Raw genomic sequence first — 24,466 nt, 5'->3', positions numbered from 1 at the left:
TCACTATGAACCCCATGTGATCTAGATTGGAGCTCGCCATGGCTCGCAAAATCCTATGTGTGGCTGAGAAACCTGCCATTGCTCGCGCAGTGGCCACTCACTTATCGGGAGGTGCTTTTCAAACAGTGGGTTTCCTTTTAAAGATTTCTGGTAGATTTAGCTAACATCGAGCATAGCATGCGATTCGCGGGAATAAATACGTGAAGAATTATGAATTTGATTTTGATTTTGGCGGTGCCTGGGGCAACTGCTCGGTCACTATGACCAGCGTAGTCGGCCATCTGACTGGCTTGGACTTTGACCGTCAGTACAAGGGCTGGATGTCCTGTCCTCCAGGGTCACTCTTCGAGGCCCCCGTGGAAGAGACTGTTGATAAGGTGAGCAAATTCCAGCAGCTGTCCTGACTGCATGCTGATATCCTCACTAGGACAAGCTACCAATTGCGGATAACATCCGGAATCAAGCTAAATACTCTAAAGCCCTGTTTATTTGGACGGATTGTGATCGCGAAGGTGAGCATATCGGTTCTGAGGTCCGTAACCAGGCAAAGGCAGGAAATGCCCGGATCGAGGTTAAGCGAGCCAAGTTCAGCAACATAGAAAGAGCGTAAGTAATGTTGATTTTGGTGTCTACTCAAACTGATCCGAGGATAGACATGTTCGTCGGGCTGCTCTAGAACCAGTCAACCTCGACGAATATCAGGCCAGTGCTGTATCTGCCAGGATCGAACTGGATCTTCGAATCGGCGCTGCATTCACCCGCCTACAGACTCTACAACTACAAACAGTGGTGGCAGCCTTGAAGGAAAAGGTCATTAGCTATGGTAAGCCGTCGGTCGTCATAGATATAAGCAAGTGAATTAACAAGTTAGGATCCTGCCAATTTCCTACTTTGGGGTTCGTTGTCGATCGATACTTGAGAGTCCAGAATTTCAAACCAGAAGTATTTTGGGGCCTCAAGGTCATACTCAGCCGGGAAAGCAAAAAGGTCAACTTTCTCTGGAAGCGGGTACATTTATTTGACCGAGCAGTTGTGACGATGATGTTAGAGCGATGTTTGGTTGCAAAGCAAGCCAAAGTCACAAAAGTGAACCAGAAGCCTACAAGCAAATGGCGACCGTTGCCCTTGACTACGGTAGACCTGCAAATGATGGGCAGTCGATTTCTTCGTTTGGACAGTCAGACTATCATGAAGGTAGGAAACCCATTTTCATAGTGGATGATATCTAACACGTTCAAAGGTAGCAGAAGGACTTTACACCAAGGGATTCATCAGCTATCCCAGAACCGAGACGGACCAGTTTGACAAAGCGATCGATCTGAAGAAATTGGTCGAAAAGCAATACCCCGACGAGTCATGGGGCCAATACGCTCGAGAGTAAGCTTATTGGACTTGCGTTTCATATACAAGACTAATGCCTATCTAGACTTATTGATGGCAAGTTCAGGACTCCTCGCTCTGGCCGCCACAATGACAAAGCCCATCCACCTATTCATCCTGTCACCTGGGTTTCACCAAACCAGTTGAATGCCAATGAAAAGAAGGTTTATGAATTTGTTGCCCGTCGATTCCTCGCCTGCTGTTCTGATGACGCGAAGGGCCAGAGCACAGAAATTGAAATTCAATATGGCGACGAATTCTTCCACACCAATGGCCTTACCGTGTTGGAGAGAAACTACTTGGATGTATACGTCTACGATAAGTGGGAAAGCAGCCAGCAGCTTCCCAACTTTGAACTGGGGGAGCTCTTTGAGCCCACAGAAGCCAATATCTTCGAAGGCAAAACAACTGCTCCAAACTATCTGACTGAGCCCGAGCTCATTGGCCTGATGGATGCCAACGGGATTGGTACAGATGCCACGATGGCGGAGCATATTGCCAAGATCAAAGAACGTGAATACGTCGCCATAAATCAACGGGGCAGTGGGCGTAGCTCAGTGCAGGAATTCATTCCGACCCGTTTAGGTGTTGCCCTTGTGGAGGGGTATGACAACGTTGTTGAGGGTCTCCCTAATAGTGTGTCTCTCAGCAAGCCGTTCCTTCGCAAGGAAATGGAATTGAGAATGCTTGAGATCTGCTCAGGCACTAAAACCCGACAGGAGGTCGTCCAGCAGAGTCTGGACATGTATCGAGAGGTCTTCATTCATACACAGAGGCGCATCAACATGCTGAAGACTGCCTGTCGCAAGTATCTTGGTGAAGAAACCGCGTCATGATTGTCAGTCGCTTACAAATACGAAAGGCATAGTCAACTAATATAGAATCATAACGAAATATCCAACTGATTAAACTTTTCTATCCCAAGCACTTGACATCAACTAAATCATACACCCAAAAAAAGAGAAGCAAATAAAATCCCCTGTTATACAGATACGAAATAGATCTTCACATGTCCTAAGTCAGCCCCAATCCTGACCATTGCACTGAACTAGTCCTCTTTTTTCCATTCTGAAGAACGGGACTCCCCTCAAAGTTGGAAATCCCGTTGGGTTGCCCTGCGGCGTGGTGAGCTCCATTGATCTGCTCGATGCTAGGACTCTTGCTTAAATCCAAATCAGGCTGGTCCATGTGTACACCTTCAGGCAGGTCGTTGGACATGTTCTTCGCCATCAGGATGTTAAGCCAAGCTAATTGTCTCGGAATCTGAGGGAAATTTTCAGTATTTCTCATCAGATCATGGTGTTGTTGACTGACCTCATCCAACTTGGATTCAATGGTAATCATCCCCGAGGTGTATTTGTCTTCCATCATCCCAACAATATGTAACAAACAATGTTGGAGGTCGGCCGAGGAGTTTGTGATGGCCTCCGCCAGATGAACGAAAACAGGCCGTACTTGTTCATTTTCCCTTCGGAACTGTCGAATCTCTATCATCAGAGTGTCGAATTGCACTTGCACGCCGCTCATTCGGTCAAAATAATCGTATTGCAGGTCCTCGACGTGCTGCTTGATGTTATTCGTCATCCCAAAGCCCATTATCTGCACTGTGAGGATAACCAAGACGAGAGTAGCCATCACGGCGAAATATAGCGTGTTATTCTGGGCTGGGTGGAACTGTTGCAGCTCATCGTAGCTATGCTCATTTGCCCAGACATCGTTCAAATAGACCGACGTCGGCATCGCTGTGGCACTCGGGAGTAAAATTGTTGCTGTAACTCCGGGGGTGTTGACATGGAGTGATACAGCTTCAGCTGAGTGTTCCAGGGCCAGCCTGGCATTTTCGTACTGTTGGGCATCGAGTGAAAGTTGTAGAAGGAGGTCGTGTTCTGAGATTGCGTCGTCATGGGGGAAGACCAAAGGATGGACTTTGCGTAACTCGTGAATGGAACACGCAATTTCTAGGGAGCTAAGACTGCGCCAAAAGAAAGAGTTAGAAGGAGTGACTCCGGTCAACGGAACAGAATGCCAAATGCCAATGCTGCTGAGGCCGGCAAAAATGGCTCCCAGCACCAGTTGGTCGAACATATTTGTGATTTCTATATCAGATCAATAGGGTAGGGTTCAAGAGACTCAAGGGAATCTCCATGTTTCTCGGTCTCTTGGGAAGTAATATACCATGAAGAAGGCAAAAATGCAACAATGAATACGCAGCTCTTTGTTCTATTCACGCTTAATGACCAGTGTTTGCCAGGAATTCAAACTTGAATGAACATTCAGTAACTGTTTGGGAGTCACGATATGTCTAGCTTGATCGTTTCTTTGTTTGTCCGTTTGTATATTTAGCCGTCTTTTGAATACATTCCACTTATATCTCATTTTAATCTCACCGTAGGTATAGGTCACATCAAATTATCATTAGATATTCAATAGTATTTAGCTGAACCTCATATTTTCTAAAAAAATCAAATCTTTGTCTGACCACAATGAACTTAAAGAAAATCACCCACTAATACCAGCACAAAGAGAATCTGAAAAGTGCTAGACATGTTTCAAATTACTTTTTCCAGTAATAGGCTCTGAATCTCTTTGGTCGTACTGAAATGAGTAGGTATATTCAAGGTATAGGGAGAAGTTTACAGCGAACAACAAAAGCTTTATTATCACACTGGTTTCTATGTATACGAATATGATCTGTATAAGTGGCAATCTTGATTCTCTATTCAACCAGTATAAGTCGATATTCATACCATAGAATACTTATCAAATCAAGCCGACAATAAAAGTATGAGTGAATCTTTCAATGACAATTCTTACGCAGTTAGCCATATTGATCATCTGCATATTTAGCATGAAACCTGTTTGATGTATGCAAAGAGCCGTTTTCGCACTCATCCCACAGGTTCTTTTAAACTTGACTGTTTTATCACTGGTGTCTAAGATAAATATTGTAGGGTAATACGTCGTATGTAGGTGTCGCACATAGAATTGAAAGATACGGTCTAGAGAAATAGATATTAATGGCAAATAGCAGTCAAATTATTACTCTAAACAAAATGATAAAACATGCATTCGCCAATTCATGGCTCAAGGGCAGCTAACATTGCGAGTATCTGCCGTCAATTGAGAAATTGGAATTTGCCATAAACATAGTTGCAAGACTCGGTAGAGGGTGGGTACCAATTGACAGAAAGAGAAATGGGCGTAGGATTGTTCAGCAAAATCCCGGGCAGATGATCAGTAACGTCACGGAAAAAATGTCGAGATTCATCCCTTCCTGTTCACTCAGGAACGTATGCGGTATAGCCGTTTGTTACGATGGCCCATGAAACTGGAGAACCAGGTTGCCTCGCCGTGGGTAATGCGGCAAGTTTGGTCATACACCAATCTGGTGGTACGAAGATCCCAGTACTCAGAATCCTCGTCTGGGTGTTTCTGCATGCAATCTAGACATAGGCCATGAAAGTAACCATCGACCAGTCTTCGTGCGTACTCCACCGTGCGTTTCCAGGAGAAGGGGCATACCACGCATCTCTGCACCGATGGCTTCCTCTTTGCCATATTGTCTTCATTGAAGTTTGCCAGTCGATTGAGAATATCACTGACACAATTCTTGTATATGTCACTATCCAGCGGCTTGACCCTGATGTGATGTAATTCTCTAAAGTAGGCAAACATGCTTTCTGCTGCACAGCCACAATGAGCTTTATCGAGAGTCATGTTCAAATCTCCAAAAAGCGATCTTTGGAGAACCGTTCGGAGACGCCCTCTAGCTGCGTTTAATTGCTCTTTCTGCGAGTTAGCGTCCTTTGATCTTAAAACTGTGACTGGATCAACTTACGTATGACGATGGCGGGCATATGCATCGGCTCGAATGATGGTGAGTCTGTCGGGGCCATTTCTGTGATATGGCCTGGGGCGTTGTAGACGAGTCTTCTTGTGATATGCTGGAAAGCCTCTGCATGATCAAAGAAATGGCAAGGTAACAGTAGCTGGCGGTTGAAATCATAGTCTTCCCATATTTCAGGTTGTTTCTCGTCAATATGTTTGATCCAGCGTGCAAACCAGCCCATCAGCTTCTTAGGATCCAGCAGGTACTTGTTGCAGGTCTTGATTGTGTACCAGACATCCGCAACAGTGACAAACTCTGGCTCGATCTCGACTCCATGAATCGACCCGAATATCACCTCCATGCCTTTGATCGTGTCGCCTCTGAGAGTGGGCTTGTGATTCCCGGATGTTTCCCACCGACATGAGAACATTCTCTGAAAGTAATCACTGCTCTCAATCAATTTGGAACGATCAACGTGAAATAAGGCTGTCTTGGTTTGGTGGTCGTCGTTCTCGCTCTCTTCGATGATGATGAGCGTCACATCACTCGGGCTTGCGAACAAGAAGCCCATGTTGGCTGGGAAAGTTGGGGGGCAACAAGAGTAGAGTCAAGCTGTTTGAAGATGGAGTCTCAAAAAGAAGAAAAGAAAACAGATGGAGGATGAAGCAGAAGGAGAAGGAGAAGGGGAAGGGGAAAGAGAAAGAGAAAGAGAAAGAGAGGATGTGGAAAGGGAAAGATTGTAGTCGGCAAGGAAGGAGCTGCGCAGAACATTTCAACTCTTCTCCTCAATGTTTCCCTCTTCATCCTCCCTCCCATCAGAAAAGAATTCTGAGATTGAAGCAGACTTCAAAATGCATCCCCCTAATCTCTTACTGGATAGTTATAACTATCCACTCTCTTTGCAAAGCTGCAATATGTACAGAGAGCACCTCTTCAAGACCGAGGCCCTGGAGCTGAAGCTCCCACCGTACACGACCGTAAGTCTCTACGAAGGAGAATCAACTTCGGAAAATGTTTCTAATTGCGTGAATAGAACTCTATTGGTCAAATCGTTGTGTGCCATGGCAAGGTCTTTCATTATTGTGTACCGAGCTGTGGACATGTGAGTGGTCTTCAATACTGAGGCTCCCCTAGGTGGCTATTAATTAAATGCAGGCTTCTACCTCTACAATCGCCAGTCTTCAACACACTATGAGACATGGTCTTCAAGTCGCAACGAATGGCTCACGACAATTGACTCAGGTCCAGGAAGATGCTGCTGTTCCGTGGTACAACTCCGCGCAGGAGGCTGAAGAGGACGATCATGATGAGGACGACAATGAGGATGACGAGGAGCCCAATTATGAGGACGATGATGATGAGGACTATGATGACAATGACGAGGAGGATGATGAGGACTATGATTAGGACTATGATGAGAAGCCTATGGCTCAGTAAAGTCCGGCTCAGCCTATTTTTACGTCTTTGTTGAGAATTGCCGCATATTCTTTGAGCTCCCGGGGTTTTACCATCAATGAAGTGGAATTATCATTTAATATCACGGCTATTGTGTCGACAGTACGAGCTGGAGATTCACTAGTACTTCCTATAATGGAAAAGTGTGTCTTCTACTTCATCTGGACTCTGTAGGATTGACATGTTTCATTTATCTTAGACATCATCTAGTGCGAAAACGGCTTTTCGCATCTTCATACTAAAAATTCAGATGATCGGAATAAGCTCAATATGCCACCGGGGCATAAAACTCTGGTTGGATAGTGCTCTTGAACCTTACGCTTTCCTTTTCATTCTAGCGCATTTTTCAACTCCATAAGCGACACCCTACGCGCCCTATATCACCTTATAATGCTTATCTATCGATATAATCCCGGCTACAATATCTGATTTATGACATTATGTCTATTTTTGGTATCTTTTGTGCTGCTTTTTGGAGGAGTTTGCTACTACCTACCTTTGGGAAATATCTAGTAAGACATAATTAGAATATAATTGTACAACACTCCGATGTAGTGTAGGGGTTATCACTGTGCTCTTTCACAGCACTAACGGGGGTTCGAATCCCCCCATCGGAGAACTTCTTTTTTTTCATGCCTTTTTTTTTGTATCTAATTTTTCTTCTGCGCGCCTGAGGATCGTTATTCTTATGCAAATAACTGATAAGTGACACGAGGTCTTCATACCCATTACGCGCACGCTGTCCCTCCTTTCTGGATTTTGACATTGTAGTAAATTATAGGATTTTTCACCGGAATACCTAGGGTGATATCAATAAAAGCTGGAATAACTATACCTCGATCTCTGAAATTTGTATAACATTCCGATGTAGTGTAGGGGTTATCACTGTGCTCTTTCAAGTTCCTCTTCGGGACAATGAACAGCACTAACGGGGGTTCGAATCCCCCCATCGGAGTTTCTTTTTTTTTTCTATTTGCTTCATTCACTTTATGATATAGTTAGTGGCAATGATATAACTAACTAGTCAGTTTCATAATAAATCCCGTTCTTTTCTCTCCTCTCTACATATAGATCTTGAGAATGTTCCCTTCCATCAACCAACTTCAATAGCGTCATGTGAGAAGCTGGGTATGACTAGGTACTCATGAAATTGGCTAGAAAGTATCCTAATATTGCTCGTTTTTCGCATCGGCAGCAGGAATCCTTCCTCTGTATCGATATAACGTTGATGCTACCTATTCACATACCTACCCTACCTATGTCTTTGAAAGTATTCAGCCTAGAGACTTATTCAACTCAGCCCTGAAGGAACTTATCATGACAGGAAATGATGGACATAGTACATGTAGTCATCCTTGAAGCTCTAGTTATATATCTCTACGCATGAGCCTGTCCAAGGCCTTGTTCATTCCATGTTCAATGGCTGGTGAATCTCCAGCCACATAACCGCCCGGGGAGATTTGTCTACTCATGGAGGAGGCACTTTATTTGGGCTCCATTGGAGCACATAAATACTTGGCTTGTATATTGATGGCAAATTCCTGGTCGGATTTGGCCATCTGCGCTTTGAATCTGCAGGACAGTGTACCCTTGAATATAACTTCTTAGAGATTTCCGGGTAAAATCGGTTAACAAGGGTAGTTAAGCTAAATGACATTACCAACAGGCAAAGATACATTTTTAAAGCCACCGGATTATAGGGTTGTCACCAGGTACCTTACTAGAACACGGGGGATCAGCCTGCGCTCTTTCCGTTCGGTAAAATTATATCCCTTCCAGTAATCACTTGCAGAGGTCATATTGCACCCTTGTTTACAAGCTACCGTTTAGAATTGTGAACTGGCGAAACAGGCTGAAACAACGGCTTTGCCGTACTTCTAAATCAAAACTTAGTGGATCCGGCAATGCGATACACAGTAATAGCCAAGACTTAATATGTGTCCTTCTACTTATGTACCTCTTTACTTCCGATGCTTCGAGTTGGGCAATTAGTCCAATGTGATATACCATCAGACCATCGCGCTGTGGATCTATTGTGCATAACTAGAGCCTATCTTATTCCGGACTAGAAATGCCCAAGGAAACTTGAAAGTGGTCATGATTTATGCAGAGATTTATTTAGAGCCTCGGTTTGAGATTCATGTGTTTACAAAGAGACGACGAGTTGAGGACTCTCTAGAGAATCATTGAAAGAAAGCAGCTATATCAAAAAATAGAGCAGACGTTATGAACCTGGAGGATAATAACAGTCCAGTATCAAATAATTACTCCGGACAGCTGGTACTGCAAGGGTATATAATCTAGTTTCGGACTGAAACGCTTCATATCCGAAGGGTCTGCAGGCCATCCTCCGTGTTTGGGCCTAACGCCTTCGTCTATATTACCCCACATTATCTGCCACCAAAGAGAGCCTTTTCAAGGTTTGATGTAAGTAGCGCTCATTCCATCTAAAAGCGCTCTTGGCATGCTTTAACGCCCTTCAACGCCACCAACTGTCCCATGGCCTTTTGTTCTGTGCGGAGTGGAGCATATTTGAATCCTATGGCCAAATTCCCTGTCTGGTATCCTCGCCCTGATGTATACGAAAGATCGATAGGAAAAATACCTCAAAAGGTCTCTATTTGCAGTTGATCCTTGTGTTGATCCTTGTACTGTTAAGCTCCCCGAATCTTCCACAGCAATCGACAGAACTGGATGATCGGGGCATACTCCGTCTTCACGGGTGTTGAAACGATTAACATGCATGTTTATCTACTCCGATATTAGTCAGGATTTTGAGACATCCTATAACAAAGCGTCACCCAGTGATGATCATTCCCTTCCTGATTCAGGCGCCGGTTCCAGTCCCAAATTAACGTACCTACAACGCCGGAGGTCACCTAGTATGGAATTTGACCCTGCATTGATAATTGTGGGCTCTCTATCAATACCAATTTGGTAACGGCCTCACGGTCCGTCAATCGATCATGCTATGGAAAGGACTTTAGTCACGGCCCAGAGAAATCCTGCACGGAGAAAAGACATATAATGGCCGATTCCCACCCGAGATTATTTGTGTTCACTAGCAGCAGGCCAGACAACAAGACACCAAGGACACATTGCAAACCGACCTCTCTGCTTAATTGTCAATGTATCAACGCGCACTCCTTTTCTCCGTCCTGGCGGCCGCAGCCCGTGCCCAGCAAGCTGGCACATTGACGGCTGAGACCCATCCCTCTTTGACCTGGCAAAAGTGCACTACCGCGGGCAGTTGCACCGACCAGCAGGGCTCTGTTGTCATTGATGCCAACTGGCGTTGGCTTCACTCTGTCGATGGTTACACCAACTGCTACACTGGAAACGAGGTAAGAGATCCTCAACCGAGAAGGTGAGCGTTCACATTGATTGACTTGTTTGATGATAGTGGGATGCGACTCTCTGCCCCGATGACGAGACTTGCGCCACTAACTGTGCGTTGGACGGCGCTGACTACGCCGGCACATACGGTGCGACCACTGATGGCAATGCCCTCACTTTGAGCTTCGTCACTGGCGCCAACATTGGCTCTCGTCTGTACCTGATGGAGGACGAGAGTACCTACCAGATATTCAAGCTGAAGAACCAGGAGTTCACATTCGACGTGGATACTTCCGGGTTGCCCTGCGGACTCAATGGAGCTCTGTACTTTGTCTCCATGGATTCCGATGGTGGCCTGGCTAAGTACACGGGGAACAAGGCAGGTGCCAAGTACGGAACTGGCTATTGCGATTCTCAGTGCCCTCGTGATCTGAAGTTCATCAACGGCCAGGTGAGTTTTTATACTGGTCAATTCGAACGGTTTGCGGGCAAAGTGACTGATGCGCGATACAGGCCAACGTGGACGGCTGGGTGCCTTCCGAGAACGACAAGAACGCTGGTGTTGGCGGCCATGGATCTTGCTGCCCTGAGATGGATATCTGGGAAGCCAATAGCATTTCCACTGCTTACACGCCTCACCCTTGCGACAGCCCTGAACAGACTATGTGCGAGGGCGATGATTGTGGCGGAACTTACTCTTCCACCCGCTACGCAGGAACCTGCGATCCCGATGGATGTGACTTTAACTCCTTCCGCATGGGAAATGAGACCTTCTTCGGTCCCGGCATGACTGTTGACACTAAGTCCAAGATAACCGTGGTCACTCAGTTCATCACCAGCGACGGCACCGACACCGGCACCCTCAGCGAGATCAAGCGCATCTACGTCCAGGACGGAAAAGTCATCGCCAACTCAGCCTCGGATGTTAGCGGTGTCACCGGAAACTCGATCACCACCGACTTCTGCACAGCCCAGAAGAAAGCCTTCGGCGATGAGGATATCTTCGCCCAGCACGGTGGTCTGGCTACCATGGGCGAGGGGTTGGACCAGGGAATGGTCCTTGTCATGAGCCTGTGGGATGACCACTATGCTAACATGCTCTGGTTGGATGGGGAGGTCTACCCCACTGATGCATCTGCCTCCGATCCCGGTGCTGCTCGCGGCACATGCGCCACCACTTCCGGCGACCCAGCAACCGTTGAGGCCGAGTCGGGCTCGGCCAAGGTGACCTACTCTAACATCAAGGTCGGCCCCATTGGCTCCACCTACGCTTCTTCCTAGAGAGTCGAAATGACATTCACTTGCTGAATTCGGCTATACTTGGAATGGAATGCGGGGTCTCCGTGCTGCATATATCCTTGAGCCAGTGGTGGAAATACCAAATTTGGAAGAGAATGGTGAACTGTGTATAAATCTCTTTCGTTGATAGTTGTCTGTATTCTTGGTTTCATTTATCTTTCTTACAATCAGAGCTGTTTGTCAGAATCGAGGCTCATTTGAACTGAACAAGTAAGAAGGCGGTCGGGGTATTCTCGGCCCGGCAGAAAAAAACGGCCAGCTCTGAAGCTACAGCTTTTTGCGATTGATTCTCTTGATTCAATTCACTCGAATTCAAAAATTTAGTAGGCTCGCTAGAAGCCTTCGTATTTCGTGCTCACCCCCGTCGCATTTCGCAACCATGTTCGACACGGTCTGCACGCTTCCGCTTTCCTCGGACCTGTTCGCTCAGGCTATCCACCCCGAGGAGCCCGTAGTCTCTGTCGGTCTAGCCTCGGGCCACGTCCAGACCTTCCGACTGCCTTCCTTAGAAGGAGAGGGTGACGAAGATGCCGCACCGAGTTCGTTGGCCCGGACCGGAAAGGGCCACATTGACACAATGTGGAGAACTCGGCGACACAAGGGTAGCTGTCGCACCCTAGGGTTCAGTACGGATGGCAAGATGCTCTACTCGGCTGGTACAGACGGTATGGTGAAAGCTGCAATCAGTGAGACTGGTCAGGTGCAAAACAAGATTGTGATTCCTTTTGAGAAGAACGGGTAAAGGAACTCTCCCGAATATCAAACGTTGCGATCCAGACCTTTGCATTTGGCTGACCTCTCGTTTTTTTTTGATGTCGTATAGCTCCATTGATGCGCCAACCATGATTCACGCCCTCTCTCCTCAAACCCTCCTCCTCGGTACCGACTCGAGCGCTCTGCATCTCTACGATCTCCGTATCCCCTATTCTAAGGTGTCCGCGCGACCTGAACAAACGCACCACCCCCATGACGACTACATCTCCTCTCTTACTCCTCTGCCGGCTTCCGAAACTAGCACATCGGGCTTTAGCAAGCAGTGGGTTACAACCGGTGGAACAACCTTGGCCGTGACAGATCTCCGAAGGGGCGTTCTGGTGCGCAGCGAGAACCAGGAAGAAGAACTGGTCAGCTCGATCTTCATGGGTGGTCTGCCCTCCAGCGGAACCAGTAGAGGCGAGAAGTTGATTGTTGGTGGAGCCAGCGGTATCCTCACTCTCTGGGAGAAGGGCGCGTGGGATGACCAGGATGAGCGGATCTACGTCGACCGCAATGCCGATGGCGGAGATTCCATCGAGACAATGGCAGTTGGGCCTGACTACTTGGGCAAGGTTGTGGCCGCAGGCCTCTCAAACGGAAAAGTGAAATTTGTGCGCATTGGACCGAACCAAGTCGTTTCCGAGGTTGTGCACGATGAGATCGATGGTGTTGTAGGCTTGGGCTTTGACGTGGAGGGCCGGATGGTCTCTGGTGGTGGCCAAACCGTCAAGGTGTGGCACGAGGCTGAGGAAAATATTGAAGGATCTGGCGACGAAGACATGGATGATAGTGATGACGACAAGGATTCGGATAACAGCGATGCGGAACGTCGCGAGGATACAAAGGACCGAAAGAAGCGCAAGAAGTCTAAGGGCAAGGACCGCACTGGTGGACAGCATGTCATGGCGTTCCATGACTTGGACTAATGTCTCAATATCCCATTCTCTGATACCCACATCTGCAAATCGATTGTTCAGCCCGAAAACAAGAAAAAGTGTACATAGCGTTGGTGTTAGGGGTTTTAAGGGCCAATTAGAGGAAGAATATCTATATCTCCGATATGTACATACATATGTCTCCCCCTTACTTGGCTCTAGTTTATTCTGATGTCCACGGGAACGTCAACTAAGCGTTAGGGGCGTTAGGGGCTAAAAATCGCAAGAAATATCGAATCATTGATACCTTGCTCCGTGTAGCTTCTCAAATCCGATATCGACTCCCACCATACAAAACCCTCGCACAGCTGACCCCAAAGAATGCACTAGCAGCAATCATTCTTCAATCAAGTCAGACCACTCAGGAATCTCCCTGATCAGTTTCCACATGTATTTCTCCAGTTTGACCGCACACTTGGCGTACACCGTTGTGGCATCATTGTACTGCCGACAGTTACTGAAAATCAACTTGAGATCGGCGAGAAGGTCCTTCGGAGTAGTGTAATGCTCTAATCTCTCTTCGATGGTTGATAGATCCATTGGTGATAAAATGACATTGTAATAATCAGGGACTTGGTCTTTGTTGACTGGATTGCGGAAGGGCCATGCTTGTTTGTGGTTTTGGATATCGTTAATAAAACGACGAAATTCGTTGAAATGGGGTCCGCGGAAACGAGATCCGTGGCATGATTGTCGTGCTAACTCGTCCATCTCCGGAGACCAGCCAGTTGCCCGGATGGCAGGGATAGAGAGTGGATCAATGGGAACCACGCCGTTAGCCCATTGCATAGGCGGTTGATGAATGATATGATTTTTGCTCGAGGTACGTATTTTGGCTAGAACGGATTCTTTTTGTTTCAAAAGCATTCGACCAACTTCGAGATACCGTATTCGAGGAAGCATAGAGCATTGCATAAGTGTTCCGCCTTCGTAATCCTTAATACAGCCCATCCAGATAGAATTCTCGAGAGTGAGCTCTTTAGTAAAGCCTTGCTTTTGAAAATACCCAATGGCCTGATTATCGGCATAGGTCAGAAAATGCATCACCGGGGAAGTAGCTCTGACGTAGTCCTTTAAATGGGCCATAAGATGTGCTCCGTATCCTTTCACCTGCTGATCAGATGAGACTGCACAAAAAACAATTTCGGCAAACTTGCGTTCTCGGAATTCCCGAAATGATATACCGGCAATGACTTCTAGAGGTTTCTTAACGATAGCGATCGATAAATGAGCACGATCGTAGACGAGACGTGCGATGTAATCCTTGGGCATTTCCGGAAGTTGCTTTTGAAATAGGCATTTAAGACCTGTAAGGATAATCGTGCTCTCTCTAGAGCCATCATTGTTGACAACTCGTAGCTCGATCTCGCCATTTCGTTCTTCCAAAACTGCAGGCTTCAGAACAGTTAGAATGTTGATTGGCATTTCAAGGTCCTAGCATACCTTCTCAGGGAAAGGAACTATCCGGGTTATAGCTGGAGCTATAACCACCTCTGTCAGCCCATCATGAAAGCCCTTAGCTCTTTTGGTACCAGGAGAGATATCCATCTCTTCACAAGCCATGCGCTTCGCGAGAAGATTTGGCCCGCTATCGGTTTGCATCTCTATTTTGTCCATTTGCAGGATTGGTGGATGTTGGCAACGCTGAAATTGCGACAGGTAATATGCAAAATCGTCTGGGTCTCTCAATTGATTGTAGTCTTCATTCCTCAATAATGAAATTCTGAGTTAAATAGAATCTGAGGTTAGAGATCAATTCGGTGTACAGCCTGGTGGTCAATGCTCACTGGTGTCTTCGGGGTCCTTGTGTCCACTCATATAGACTTTGTTGATTTTGACCTCGGGAGATGTATTGTATGTTTGATTTTTCTATGAAAGGCACAAAGAATATCAGAAAAGGAAAATTCAATTTCATTCACTTGGGAACCATAGAAGTGCACAGATGCGAGAGGAGAAGAGTGGAGAGTGGAGAGGAAGATCTACCGGGGCTGATGGACACATTTGGACGACCCTATCACGTGAGTGGGATGCTTCAGACATATAGACAACGTTCTATTAAGAATGAGAGGCATTTGAAGATAATGAGCTCCTTAAGCGGAACTCAAGATTGAACAGCCACTACTGTAGTCCGTGTATCTGCCTCATGTGTGTGTTTTAGTTTGAGAATCTATAATAGAGACTAATAATACAGTATGAGAAGCCGAAAATTGAATATGCATTGTTAAATTTCGCTGTACCTCTGAGCTCCGAATTACTATGTCTCAGTTACCTTCCTTACACGTATGTTGATTAGTTCGAGTCTCAACGGTGATATCAATGTGATCGAATAGGAACCGAAACTTCCAAGGTTGCGGCTTGTGGGTACTTGAGGGCCGACCCGAAGTGATCCATAGAACGAAAATTACATACTGACATCTGCAGATCCTCTGCCTTCAACAATCTAGTTGTTGTCACTCCGTTGGGGCATGAGCTCGAGTGCTTTCGCTTTCCGCCGCGAGAATATCCTTGCCGCTCCGCTCATCGACTTTTTGCCGGCGATAAAATAGTTTAGAGCGCATTGAGCCAGGATAGTTTGAATATCCCATAGATAACTTGATCCGATTTACCACTACAGGAGAGGGGCTTCGCTAGTCTTAGTTTGCCTATGTATCACTATAAATCACCCATCACCCATTCAAGTTTTCCGTCAATCAATACAATGGATTACACGGAGTCCGAGCCTGTACTGGAATCCAAGCCTGAGTCTGAGTCTCATAAAAGCGACTTTGGGACTCATGCAGCAAAGCCCCACCCGCTACTTTCGGAAATTTATATCCAGGCACAAAATCCACCTGTGGATCGAACGTCCATAGTATGTTCACTATGATCGGAATACCCGTAGCTACGCAAGAACCGAGCGTACCCAAACAATTCAAACCGGCCATTTAATATTAACCGCAAAATTCGCCATTGCATCGCTCGGATAATCCCAGATTACGACTTCTCGTAAAACCCCACAGGCTTGAATGCCGGGGGGGTACGGACTATAAGATGGCAAGTGTCCCCTCAGATAATTGCAAACACAAAATGGATACCTTCGAGTACAATTCCTACCCTGTCCGTCTTCGGCAGCGACACGCTGCAAAAATTTGCCGATGAGATCTCCTGGCCAGAAGTGAAGGCCCCGCTGGTGCTCTCGACACCCCTGCAGATCGGTCAGGCCGAAAAAGCGAAAGAGTTGCTCAAGGGCCAGATCACGGGTATCTTCAGCGGGTGCGACTATGCATACTCTCATGAATGTCACAAGGCTCTTGGGTATGCGAAGGACCAGGGAGCAGATTCGGTCATTTCCATTGGAGGCGAAAGCACTATCGGTCTTCAGAAGGCGATCAGCATTCGCACTGGACTACCGCATATTTGTATTCCGACTGCATATACTATTAGCGAAATGGCTCCGATTCTAAGTGAGACTGCCAATAGATCGAAGAAGACTCAGTCGGAGCCCAGAATCTTGCCCGACACGGTCATCTATAATGTAGAGCTCACAATGACCTTGCCGGTGCCTATTAGTGCCACTAGCGGTGTTAACGCCATTGCGACTTGATTAATCTGCACCAGCTTCCTATGCACGAATCTAATATGTTCCTGAATGGCCGAGGCTTTCTACGTGCGCAACACCAACCCAATCATCAACATGGCGCTCGAGGGCATACGGGCACTTGCGTCCTCCCTTTCCGAGATTATTGAGAACCTATTTTCTCAATCTGCATGATCCAAGGCATTGTATGGTGCCTGGCTTTGCAGCGTAGGCATGTCCTTCCAATCTTTCCCACACGCGTGGCGTGAAGGATTACGGGATTAAGGAAGGAGACCTCAATAATACGGCTGATATTGCGCTATCCAATACTTACTAAAATCCTCGCCCGATTGAACGCGCGCCGATCCGCGAGTTGCTTCGCAGGGTTTGGGCGGGAGAGCCAGCACGGGCGGACTTGTAGATATCCTTTGCCTTTTTATGTCGAAATGCTGAAATGCGTAAATAGCTCTGTAGTTCGGGAATAATTTGATTATGTTTGCACCAAAATTCGCTCTCTAGGCAGTTGGTCTGCTGTCTGCCAATGGGCTCTATTGTATTTTACCGTTATCCATTGGCGGGGTGGTGGGGGGATCTTTTTTTTTTCTCCAAAACTTTTGCAATTTTTCGTCGTTTTTGATTCACTACCACGCTTCCTCCCTCTATCTTACAAAAATGGGGTCTGAAATGAAGTCAGCCCCTGTGCTGTCGACTGCTGATGATCGTATTCTCGAAGAAATCAATCTAGTGGCGACGCGAGACCCAACGGCTCCAGTGTCAGACGATGAACTTTCCATTACCTACGATATCGAGCGCACATTGAAGGATATTCGGCAAGCGCGGTACAAGCGCATTGCGCTCCAGTTCCCAGATGATATGCTTCCTGATGCTCCGCGAGTATTTCAATTGCTCAGCCGGGGCCTGGAACGCGAAGAAGTCGGCACCAATGGCACACAGCCCTCGAACCAAACCGACCCTAGCAACGCCGATACCGACCTTGCTCACTCGATAACGGAGCTCCAGGTGGAGGATAAAACGGAACAACACTCTCCTCGGTTGACAATTTTGGCCGATACATCCTACGGGACCTGCTGCGTTGACGAAGTGGCCGCGGAACATGTGGACGCAGATGTGGTTGTACATTACGGGAGGTCCTGTCTGTCGCCAACAGCTCGTCTACCCGTGATCCATGTCTTCACACATAAGGATCTGCCCCTTGAACCAGTGATACGAGCGTTCAAGGCAACCTATCTTGATCCAACGACCAAGGTTATCATCGCGGCCGACGTCACCTTTTCAGACCACGTTCCTACGGTATACGCTCGCCTGGTGGAAGAGGGATATAGCAATATATATGCAACGGAAGTTGTTCATGAACCTTCATCATCGATTCCCAATCGCACAGTTCCCGAGTCGGTTCGAGAGGCGCCCGAGACACTGGCCGACTGGCAACTGTTTCACATATCCGATCCGCCAACAGCCCTCATGATGACGCTCGCGTCTCGCGTTGCAGCAATCCATATTTATCCTACCAACGACCTTTCAAATGAGAACGTTAAGCCATTGCCTGCTTCAACTACTGCGGTTTTGCGACGCCGGTATGGCACTCTTGCCTCTCTGACAACCGTGCCTATCTGGGGCATTCTTATCAACACTTTGAGTGTCAAGAACTACCTGCATATTGTGGAACATGTCAAGGAACGAATTGCCAAAGCAGGCAAGAAGAGCTATATGTTCGTGGTTGGCAAATTGAATGCTGCCAAGGTAGCCAATTTCAGTGAAATCGGTGGTTGGGTGGTCATTGGCTGCTGGGAAAGCTCTTTGGTGGATAGCAAGGATTTCTGGAAGCCAGTCATCACTCCCTTCGAATTAGAGCTGGCCTTGAAAAATGACTCAGACCGGGTATGGACAGGAGCGTGGCAGAGTGACTTCCAGGCAGTCCTCGACGCACCAGCCCAGGAGGTCAACGGAAATGGAGATGACCAGGAGACATCCACTAGCACAACCATGTCCGATGAGGACGACATGTCAGAACCCGAGTCGGCGCCGCCTGAGTTTGACTTTCGGACCGGTCGATACGTCTCACATTCCCGCCCAATGCGGGATCCCGCGCCTCGCGCTTCTCAAGTTGATGGATCATCCACCAGCGGGCCATCCGCTGCTAGGGCACTGGCGCGACGAGCTAAGGGTGACTTGGCTATGATCGGCGGTGCCTTTTCACCAGGGGCTGAATACTTGCGATCTCAACGGACATGGAAGGGTCTGGGTAGCGACTTTGATATTCGATATGATGAGGAAGACTTGGATGATAGTACCCTAGTCAAGGAAGGGCGCAAGGGTATTGCGAGGGGCTACACTGTAGGCGATGCGACCGACAAACATTAGTCCACATGGCCTAGCATAGAAACCATTTGCAATAGACTCAGCGATCAGTGCATCGTATTTCCTATGCATAACAAAATCTATGAACGACTGAAAATCCGGGGTTTGATGGCTATCACATGACGCTGGTCTCTCCTAACGGGCGCATCCGGATATCACCTTGTGTCGCTCACCCTTTGCACTTGTTTTCCTACGCCTTTGCTTCCTTTCATTGATTCAGCGTCATAGGGGCATAAGTAATCATTCTCTCTTTCTTTGCTTTCCCCTCTCTTTGGGGATTTCGTCTGTTCCCCTCCTTTTATACCCCTCCCTTTCTCCGTCCCCCTTCAGATACCCCAATTCGTCAGCCCTTGCTACCTGATCTTTTCAATTATCGACTCTTTACCTTTAATGGCCTTGCATGGTGGCTTACCTCAGGGTGTGCTTCCCCCCTCGATTGCATCTTCAAGTTGTCTTATCATGTGCCGCGTCTCTAACCGCCGAGCTCGCGACCTCGCGCCATTTCGATCTTCGACCTAAGAAGTGGCATCTTTTGTTCACCCAGAACATATGACGAATCACGATCTCGACACTATGGCTAGGGGGAATGCTGCTGGTGAGGATCCAGCGTCGCACCCGACGGTGCTGGAAAATGCCTTACAACACTCTGTTATCCCAGAAGAACGGACCCTGTCCACCTTTGAGCGAGTGATAACAACAAATGCACCTATATTCGAGTCTTTATTACTTCAGATCCCGACCGATACCATCATAAAGCTGTATCACACTTCAAATTACCTCCGTACGTTCCTTCGATCATATCCGACCGCATGGAAGTCACTCTCGTTTCGCCTACAATTTCCTTCAAGCACTCTGCCAAATCCTCAAATCAATGACCCAAGCGGCCTTGAGACAGCGCCCGCGCGTCAATCTAGGCCTTACGCGCTAGACATGTTCCTGATGAATGTGGTTATCCCATTCAGTAGGTGTTTGAAAAGCCTAGAACTGGATAACACGGCCATTTCGGGGGAGAACCTGACCTCAACCGTGCTGCATTCACGTCGAGAGACGCTGGTACATCTCTCTGTTCGGGGCTGCAAGAATGTGTCTTTGAAATATCACATCGTTCCTTTCTTGACCATGTTCGCGCTGCAGTGTGACATGGACATGGAGAATAACACCGGCAGCTCTCCCGGGATGCAACAGCTTGCTCTCAAGAGTATCTACGCCTATCGCTGTCGTCACCATAGAAGACGCCCTTATCTATCATCCTCACTGATGCGGAAGGACGCTGACGCGGAGTCGACCCATGAACTTGTCAATATCTGCCACAAGCTAGGCATTTGGACTGATACCGCTTGGTGCACCACACCTGCCGGTAGATGCGCTCGTAGAGCCGGTTATGTCAAATCGAGGTTCCCGCATGGAGCAGGGTCGCCGGAAGTTTGGGTGGTCTTTGATCGACTCTGGAGATCCAAAAATTGGATCGGCCCAACCGAAACGGAGTCTTCTCAGCCACACGTATACGATGGAAAGCTGTGGGAGAATCGCGACACTGGATTTTATGGCGAGGCATTAGGAACTGGCGAGGGTATCGACTGGGGTGAAGGCAAAATGACGCCTGCCCATATGCGCCGGAGTCATACCCAATTTGTCGACAAGATCCGCTGTGACAACTGCCTCGAGGATATCTCAGAGCGATGTGAACATTGCAGCGTCCTGATGCACTGTGTCGGATGCCGTAAAACACTCTGCGCAAGCTGTGCCCACGAACGGCCGTATCTTCACAGAAGCACAACATCTTCGTCTGAAAAAGCCCAGAACGCACCGGGTTCCTTCTGGTGGGCACCAGGGGCCACACACTCTCCAGGCTCAATGCAGGATCCCGTGGATATTCTGACCGATCCCCATCAACCCCATGGTACAGGATTGGACCCACCACCTATCCTCAATTTCCATTGGTGCTGCACCAAGCCTGACCTCTCTGGGGGCGGTGGGATTAGCATCGGACCTCGCAATGGTGAGGTGGACCAAGTACGAGCCGTGCCTTTGCCTCGTGGCCAAGGTTGGGAAGATCTAGAGTACACCGTTAGTGAATGGAGCAAGACGTTCCCCAAGTATGCATATGGGGATCCGAGCAAACCGGACTACTCGCTTGAAACGGGTCATCTGGCGATGATGAAATGGCTCCTAGGACCACCTAACCGGGAAGTCTCACCGTGTCCGCGTAACTTGTGTCAAGGATGTTACGATTCACCACAGTGGAAGGTGCACTGCAAGAGCTGCTCAAGGCCTCTCTGTATTGAGCATGACCTCCGCGGGCTTCGCCTAAGGATTTGCGGCTACCGAGACCTTGAGACGGAAAAGCAAATCATTCAAAATCGGTGGGCTGGAAATCTTTCGGGATCTCTTATTTCTAGTCAAATTCCCGAATACGACCTACTATTCAGAAGCCAGGAGCTTCTTGACTCGACCAACAAAAGCTACATTGACGATTCACGCCAGGATAGTATGGACGAGGAAAATACACCCGAATCACATGTTGGTGATCAGTCGGCTCCTGTTTCCTTCTTCTCCAACCAACCAACTCGCTCATTTTCGGCCCCTGCATCTGACCATTCTTCCCCTCCCTCATCCTCATCCTCCACCTTCTTTGATTCGCCGCTATTCGAACCACGATGGCAAGGTTGCCAATCCTTTTTCTGCCCCCCGGCTGATCCTATAACCGGAATCAGGGATGTCCGAGGCGGTATCAGGGATCCACGTCCTAGGTGCTCTAGCTATCTGCGCGAATGCAAAGGCTGCAGGGTGTATGTATGCGCGGACTGCATATACACTCATTCCCCCTGCAAATGCTCGTATTGCGAGGAAACTTACTTGTGTCCCAACTGCGTGGCGGACCTCCCTCGTGACAGCCTGTGCCGCCGTCGCCAGGAGGAAAAGGCGCAGCGTGATCGCAAATGGAAAAAGGAAATGCAAGTGCTTGAAGCTATCCTGGAGCTCAAAGTGGCTAATGAGCTAGCTGAGTTTGCAGGTGAGTTCTTTGACCTCGTCGAGCGGCGCAGCAGTCTGCCTTCGGAGACGGAGACAACGGTCCCTTTTGATGACGGGATTGTCGATCCTTTCGAAGGTGGCATTGCAGTACCGGAAACATCCGCCTCGCATTTCGAGTCTGATGACCTTGACTGGTTCCTCCCAGACTCGAATTAGTCCGAGGCGCTGCTCACCGTCTCCGTTTCGGACTTTCGGACTTTCATGGTTCTCATCCTAAGTTTGTTTTTCCTTTTTTTTTTCCTGTTTCCTTTCTCTCGGTTTTTTCAGCGATCTCATATACTGGCGTCATATGGGAGTCTATCTACTCTTATGAAATATTTTCTAAGCAATCTATCCCAGCGGGATCAATATCATGTCTTAACCCGGCGTTGTACCATGTGAATATGGGCGCATTGCGCATACGTGCTTCTGCCACCCCCTCTTCAAACCGGGCTGAGGCTGTCGATGGGCGGTTCCTCGGAAAGGGCTGCGTTGACATAACTGGCCAATGGATGCAGGCACCAACGCCAGAATTTACGATTTATTTGTTATTTTTACTTTCATTTGCCGACCTGCATGGGGAATGAATGTGGAATTTGACCATGTAGAGGCATATCTTAAAGGATCAGGTATTATTTTACCGCTTGCTCTTTATCTTTTCATCCTTGTAGCCTTAGACCAATGACCGTATCTCCCTTGTGTTGGATATTGAACCCTTGAGTCTAAGGTTTGATACCCTGGACAAACTATAATCACAGCCAGTAATAATGCACAGGCAAGACCAACTCCGTTCAGATAGCGGAATGTAATCAAGCCCATTAAACCATCATCTTCCGTCAGCTGGAATGAACAAGCATAGCCCCGATCAAACATCCCAACTGCGGTTTCATCTGACTGTGCTGAGATGCCCTTGACAAAAGCACCAGAAGCATCTTAGCGTTTCAGAACGTGTCGGGCCGTAGATGGATAGAGGGATGCGGTCAAGGACAACGGCCATGACACAGCGCTAGCGTATGCAAACCACGTGGATTGTCGAGATGCAACGTCTACGGCTCTGCACGTCCCGGGGCTATCGGCGGTGTAAACGCTATTTGGGCCAATCGAGCCATGCAGGATCCCGGGTAGTGTTGGGCTCTACCTTGTACATACTACAGTGGTACAGGGTTTTCGAGCGGTCCGTGTGATTCAGCCAGCCCTTTCGGCCTTCTAGCCTTCCAGGGTTGGAGGGTTGGCTCCCGGGTTGGACTCCGAGTTGGACTCCAAGTTGGACTCCGGGTTGGACATCAGGGCTGAACTTCAGGGCCGAAGGTGTTGGGCGCCAAGATCTATATGTGTTTTTTTGTTGCCCGTTGTGAAAGTAGTGGAGTATATCCATAGAGTACGGAGTACTCCGTACTCCGTTATAGATCGCAGAAGTATCAACTTCGGGTGGATCGGGCGATCACTGGGAGGGAATCCAGTTCTACCCGCTTCCCCGGTGCCCCTTTTTATTTATATATTTATATATTTATATTTTTTATTCTTTAAAATTGTGATTCTTCTTCGATATGATACGTATCGACCCTTTCCCACCCCTTAAAAGCGACCCAAGATATCCGATCGGTTGGCGCGGATGTGGTTCCTCAGCCCCCGATTGGGTGCGGGACAACTTCGGTACGCTGGAAGCCATCCTATTAGTCGTACCGACAAGGCAGATTTGGAATGATCAGGTATGGAGTACAACTGTTGTACAGAATGTACTATGCTAGGTCCCGTTATGGTCTGACATCATCCCCAGTCCAGTCACTTTCTGAAACGGTACTTTTGCTCAAGGGGTAAAAATAAAAAAAAAACCCGTCACAAACTGATCTCGCCAATCAGCAACCGCCAATTCAGCTCTTCCCTAAGACAGGCTAAGCGGACCGATGGCCCGTTTTCAATTTAGGCTCCAAAAGGGAAGATGTCGGTGAACGCGTTCCTTGACCTTTAGACGCGTGACCGGTCTATTTCCGAAGCCAACATTATTTGACAGGGATTTTTGGGTTTTGTTTTTTTCTCTTTGGGAAATTAAGAACAGGGTTCTAGTGTCGACGATTTATTATTGATTTTTAATTGATTTTAATTCTGCGTGTCGTTTATATAAAGCCGTTCCTGTCGCACGTCGATTTGACTTTAATCCACCCACTTCCACCTTCTTGAGCCCCCTGAGAACTATACCTACTTCATTCTCGAACACTTTCATATCCACCATGGACAAAATCGAGACACCCAAGGAGGAGCCCAAGGAGGAGCCACAGAACAGATACAAGCCAACAATCGTGGAAGAGTACCAGATGAAATGGGACCAGATGCTTCAAGACACCGCAAGGCAAATCGACCAGATTCGAGGTACGTTTCTTTTCTGACATGGATGCAGAGGAGGGAAACTGACAGCTAGCATAGAGAACGAGCTAGCGAGGATGGCAAATAACAAGAATAATGATGATGATGATGACGACCAGCGCCAGCGCCGTTGAAGCTGTGGGATTTATTGGGAACCGAGCTTCTGGT

General features: G+C 47.8%; 11 protein-coding genes across 11 annotated transcripts; 8 read left to right on the top strand and 3 right to left on the bottom strand.

Annotated features, from left to right (window-relative positions):
• Positions 1-38: 38 nt before the first annotated feature.
• LCP9604111_3109 (DNA topoisomerase 3) lies at positions 39-2,216 on the top strand (the record flags this gene model as incomplete). The annotated part of the gene is made up of 7 exons (XM_039070661.1): positions 39-125; positions 177-377; positions 428-606; positions 654-823; positions 872-1,194; positions 1,241-1,377; positions 1,427-2,216. The coding sequence occupies 7 exons, from the start codon at positions 39-41 to the stop codon at positions 2,214-2,216; spliced, it is 1,887 nt and encodes a 628-aa protein (XP_038931064.1).
• A 178-nt stretch (positions 2,217-2,394) lies between these two features.
• On the bottom strand, positions 2,395-3,465 carry LCP9604111_3108 (uncharacterized protein; the record flags this gene model as incomplete). Its single annotated transcript, XM_039070660.1, has 2 exons — positions 2,395-2,643; positions 2,695-3,465. 2 exons carry the CDS (start codon positions 3,463-3,465, stop codon positions 2,395-2,397), a joined length of 1,020 nt encoding a protein of 339 aa, XP_038931063.1.
• Positions 3,466-4,662: 1,197 nt separating this feature from the next.
• Positions 4,663-5,780, bottom strand: LCP9604111_3107 (uncharacterized protein; the record flags this gene model as incomplete). The annotated part of the gene is made up of 2 exons (XM_039070659.1): positions 4,663-5,165; positions 5,219-5,780. The coding sequence occupies 2 exons, from the start codon at positions 5,778-5,780 to the stop codon at positions 4,663-4,665; spliced, it is 1,065 nt and encodes a 354-aa protein (XP_038931062.1).
• A 343-nt stretch (positions 5,781-6,123) lies between these two features.
• Positions 6,124-6,616, top strand: LCP9604111_3106 (uncharacterized protein; the record flags this gene model as incomplete). Its single annotated transcript, XM_039070658.1, has 3 exons — positions 6,124-6,186; positions 6,243-6,311; positions 6,365-6,616. The coding sequence occupies 3 exons, from the start codon at positions 6,124-6,126 to the stop codon at positions 6,614-6,616; spliced, it is 384 nt and encodes a 127-aa protein (XP_038931061.1).
• Positions 6,617-9,792: 3,176 nt separating this feature from the next.
• Positions 9,793-11,281, top strand: LCP9604111_3105 (glycoside hydrolase family 7 protein; the record flags this gene model as incomplete). Its single annotated transcript, XM_039070657.1, has 3 exons — positions 9,793-10,008; positions 10,068-10,451; positions 10,514-11,281. The coding sequence occupies 3 exons, from the start codon at positions 9,793-9,795 to the stop codon at positions 11,279-11,281; spliced, it is 1,368 nt and encodes a 455-aa protein (XP_038931060.1).
• A 397-nt stretch (positions 11,282-11,678) lies between these two features.
• LCP9604111_3104 (WD40 repeat domain-containing protein) lies at positions 11,679-12,981 on the top strand (the record flags this gene model as incomplete). The annotated part of the gene is made up of 2 exons (XM_039070656.1): positions 11,679-12,037; positions 12,123-12,981. The coding sequence occupies 2 exons, from the start codon at positions 11,679-11,681 to the stop codon at positions 12,979-12,981; spliced, it is 1,218 nt and encodes a 405-aa protein (XP_038931059.1).
• A 345-nt stretch (positions 12,982-13,326) lies between these two features.
• Positions 13,327-14,607, bottom strand: LCP9604111_3103 (bromodomain-containing protein; the record flags this gene model as incomplete). Its single annotated transcript, XM_039070655.1, has 2 exons — positions 13,327-14,385; positions 14,434-14,607. The coding sequence occupies 2 exons, from the start codon at positions 14,605-14,607 to the stop codon at positions 13,327-13,329; spliced, it is 1,233 nt and encodes a 410-aa protein (XP_038931058.1).
• A 1,081-nt stretch (positions 14,608-15,688) lies between these two features.
• Positions 15,689-16,573, top strand: LCP9604111_3102 (uncharacterized protein; the record flags this gene model as incomplete). The annotated part of the gene is made up of 2 exons (XM_039070654.1): positions 15,689-15,841; positions 16,040-16,573. The coding sequence occupies 2 exons, from the start codon at positions 15,689-15,691 to the stop codon at positions 16,571-16,573; spliced, it is 687 nt and encodes a 228-aa protein (XP_038931057.1).
• A 645-nt stretch (positions 16,574-17,218) lies between these two features.
• Positions 17,219-18,928, top strand: LCP9604111_3101 (2-(3-amino-3-carboxypropyl)histidine synthase subunit 1/2; the record flags this gene model as incomplete). Its single annotated transcript, XM_039070653.1, has 1 exon — positions 17,219-18,928. The coding sequence occupies one exon, from the start codon at positions 17,219-17,221 to the stop codon at positions 18,926-18,928; it is 1,710 nt and encodes a 569-aa protein (XP_038931056.1).
• Positions 18,929-19,498: 570 nt separating this feature from the next.
• LCP9604111_3100 (uncharacterized protein) lies at positions 19,499-22,114 on the top strand (the record flags this gene model as incomplete). Its single annotated transcript, XM_039070652.1, has 1 exon — positions 19,499-22,114. The coding sequence occupies one exon, from the start codon at positions 19,499-19,501 to the stop codon at positions 22,112-22,114; it is 2,616 nt and encodes an 871-aa protein (XP_038931055.1).
• Positions 22,115-24,165: 2,051 nt separating this feature from the next.
• Positions 24,166-24,432, top strand: LCP9604111_3099 (uncharacterized protein; the record flags this gene model as incomplete). Its single annotated transcript, XM_039070649.1, has 2 exons — positions 24,166-24,304; positions 24,359-24,432. 2 exons carry the CDS (start codon positions 24,166-24,168, stop codon positions 24,430-24,432), a joined length of 213 nt encoding a protein of 70 aa, XP_038931054.1.
• Between the last annotated feature and the right edge of the window lie 34 nt (positions 24,433-24,466).

The sequence above is a fragment of the Penicillium roqueforti genome, assembly GCF_015533775.1.
Source record: "Penicillium roqueforti strain LCP96 04111 chromosome Unknown scaffold_04, whole genome shotgun sequence".
Lineage (NCBI taxonomy): Eukaryota > Fungi > Ascomycota > Eurotiomycetes > Eurotiales > Aspergillaceae > Penicillium > Penicillium roqueforti.
The sequence above is the reverse complement of the archived record's forward strand: the minus strand, read 5'-3'. Positions and strand labels throughout refer to the sequence as shown.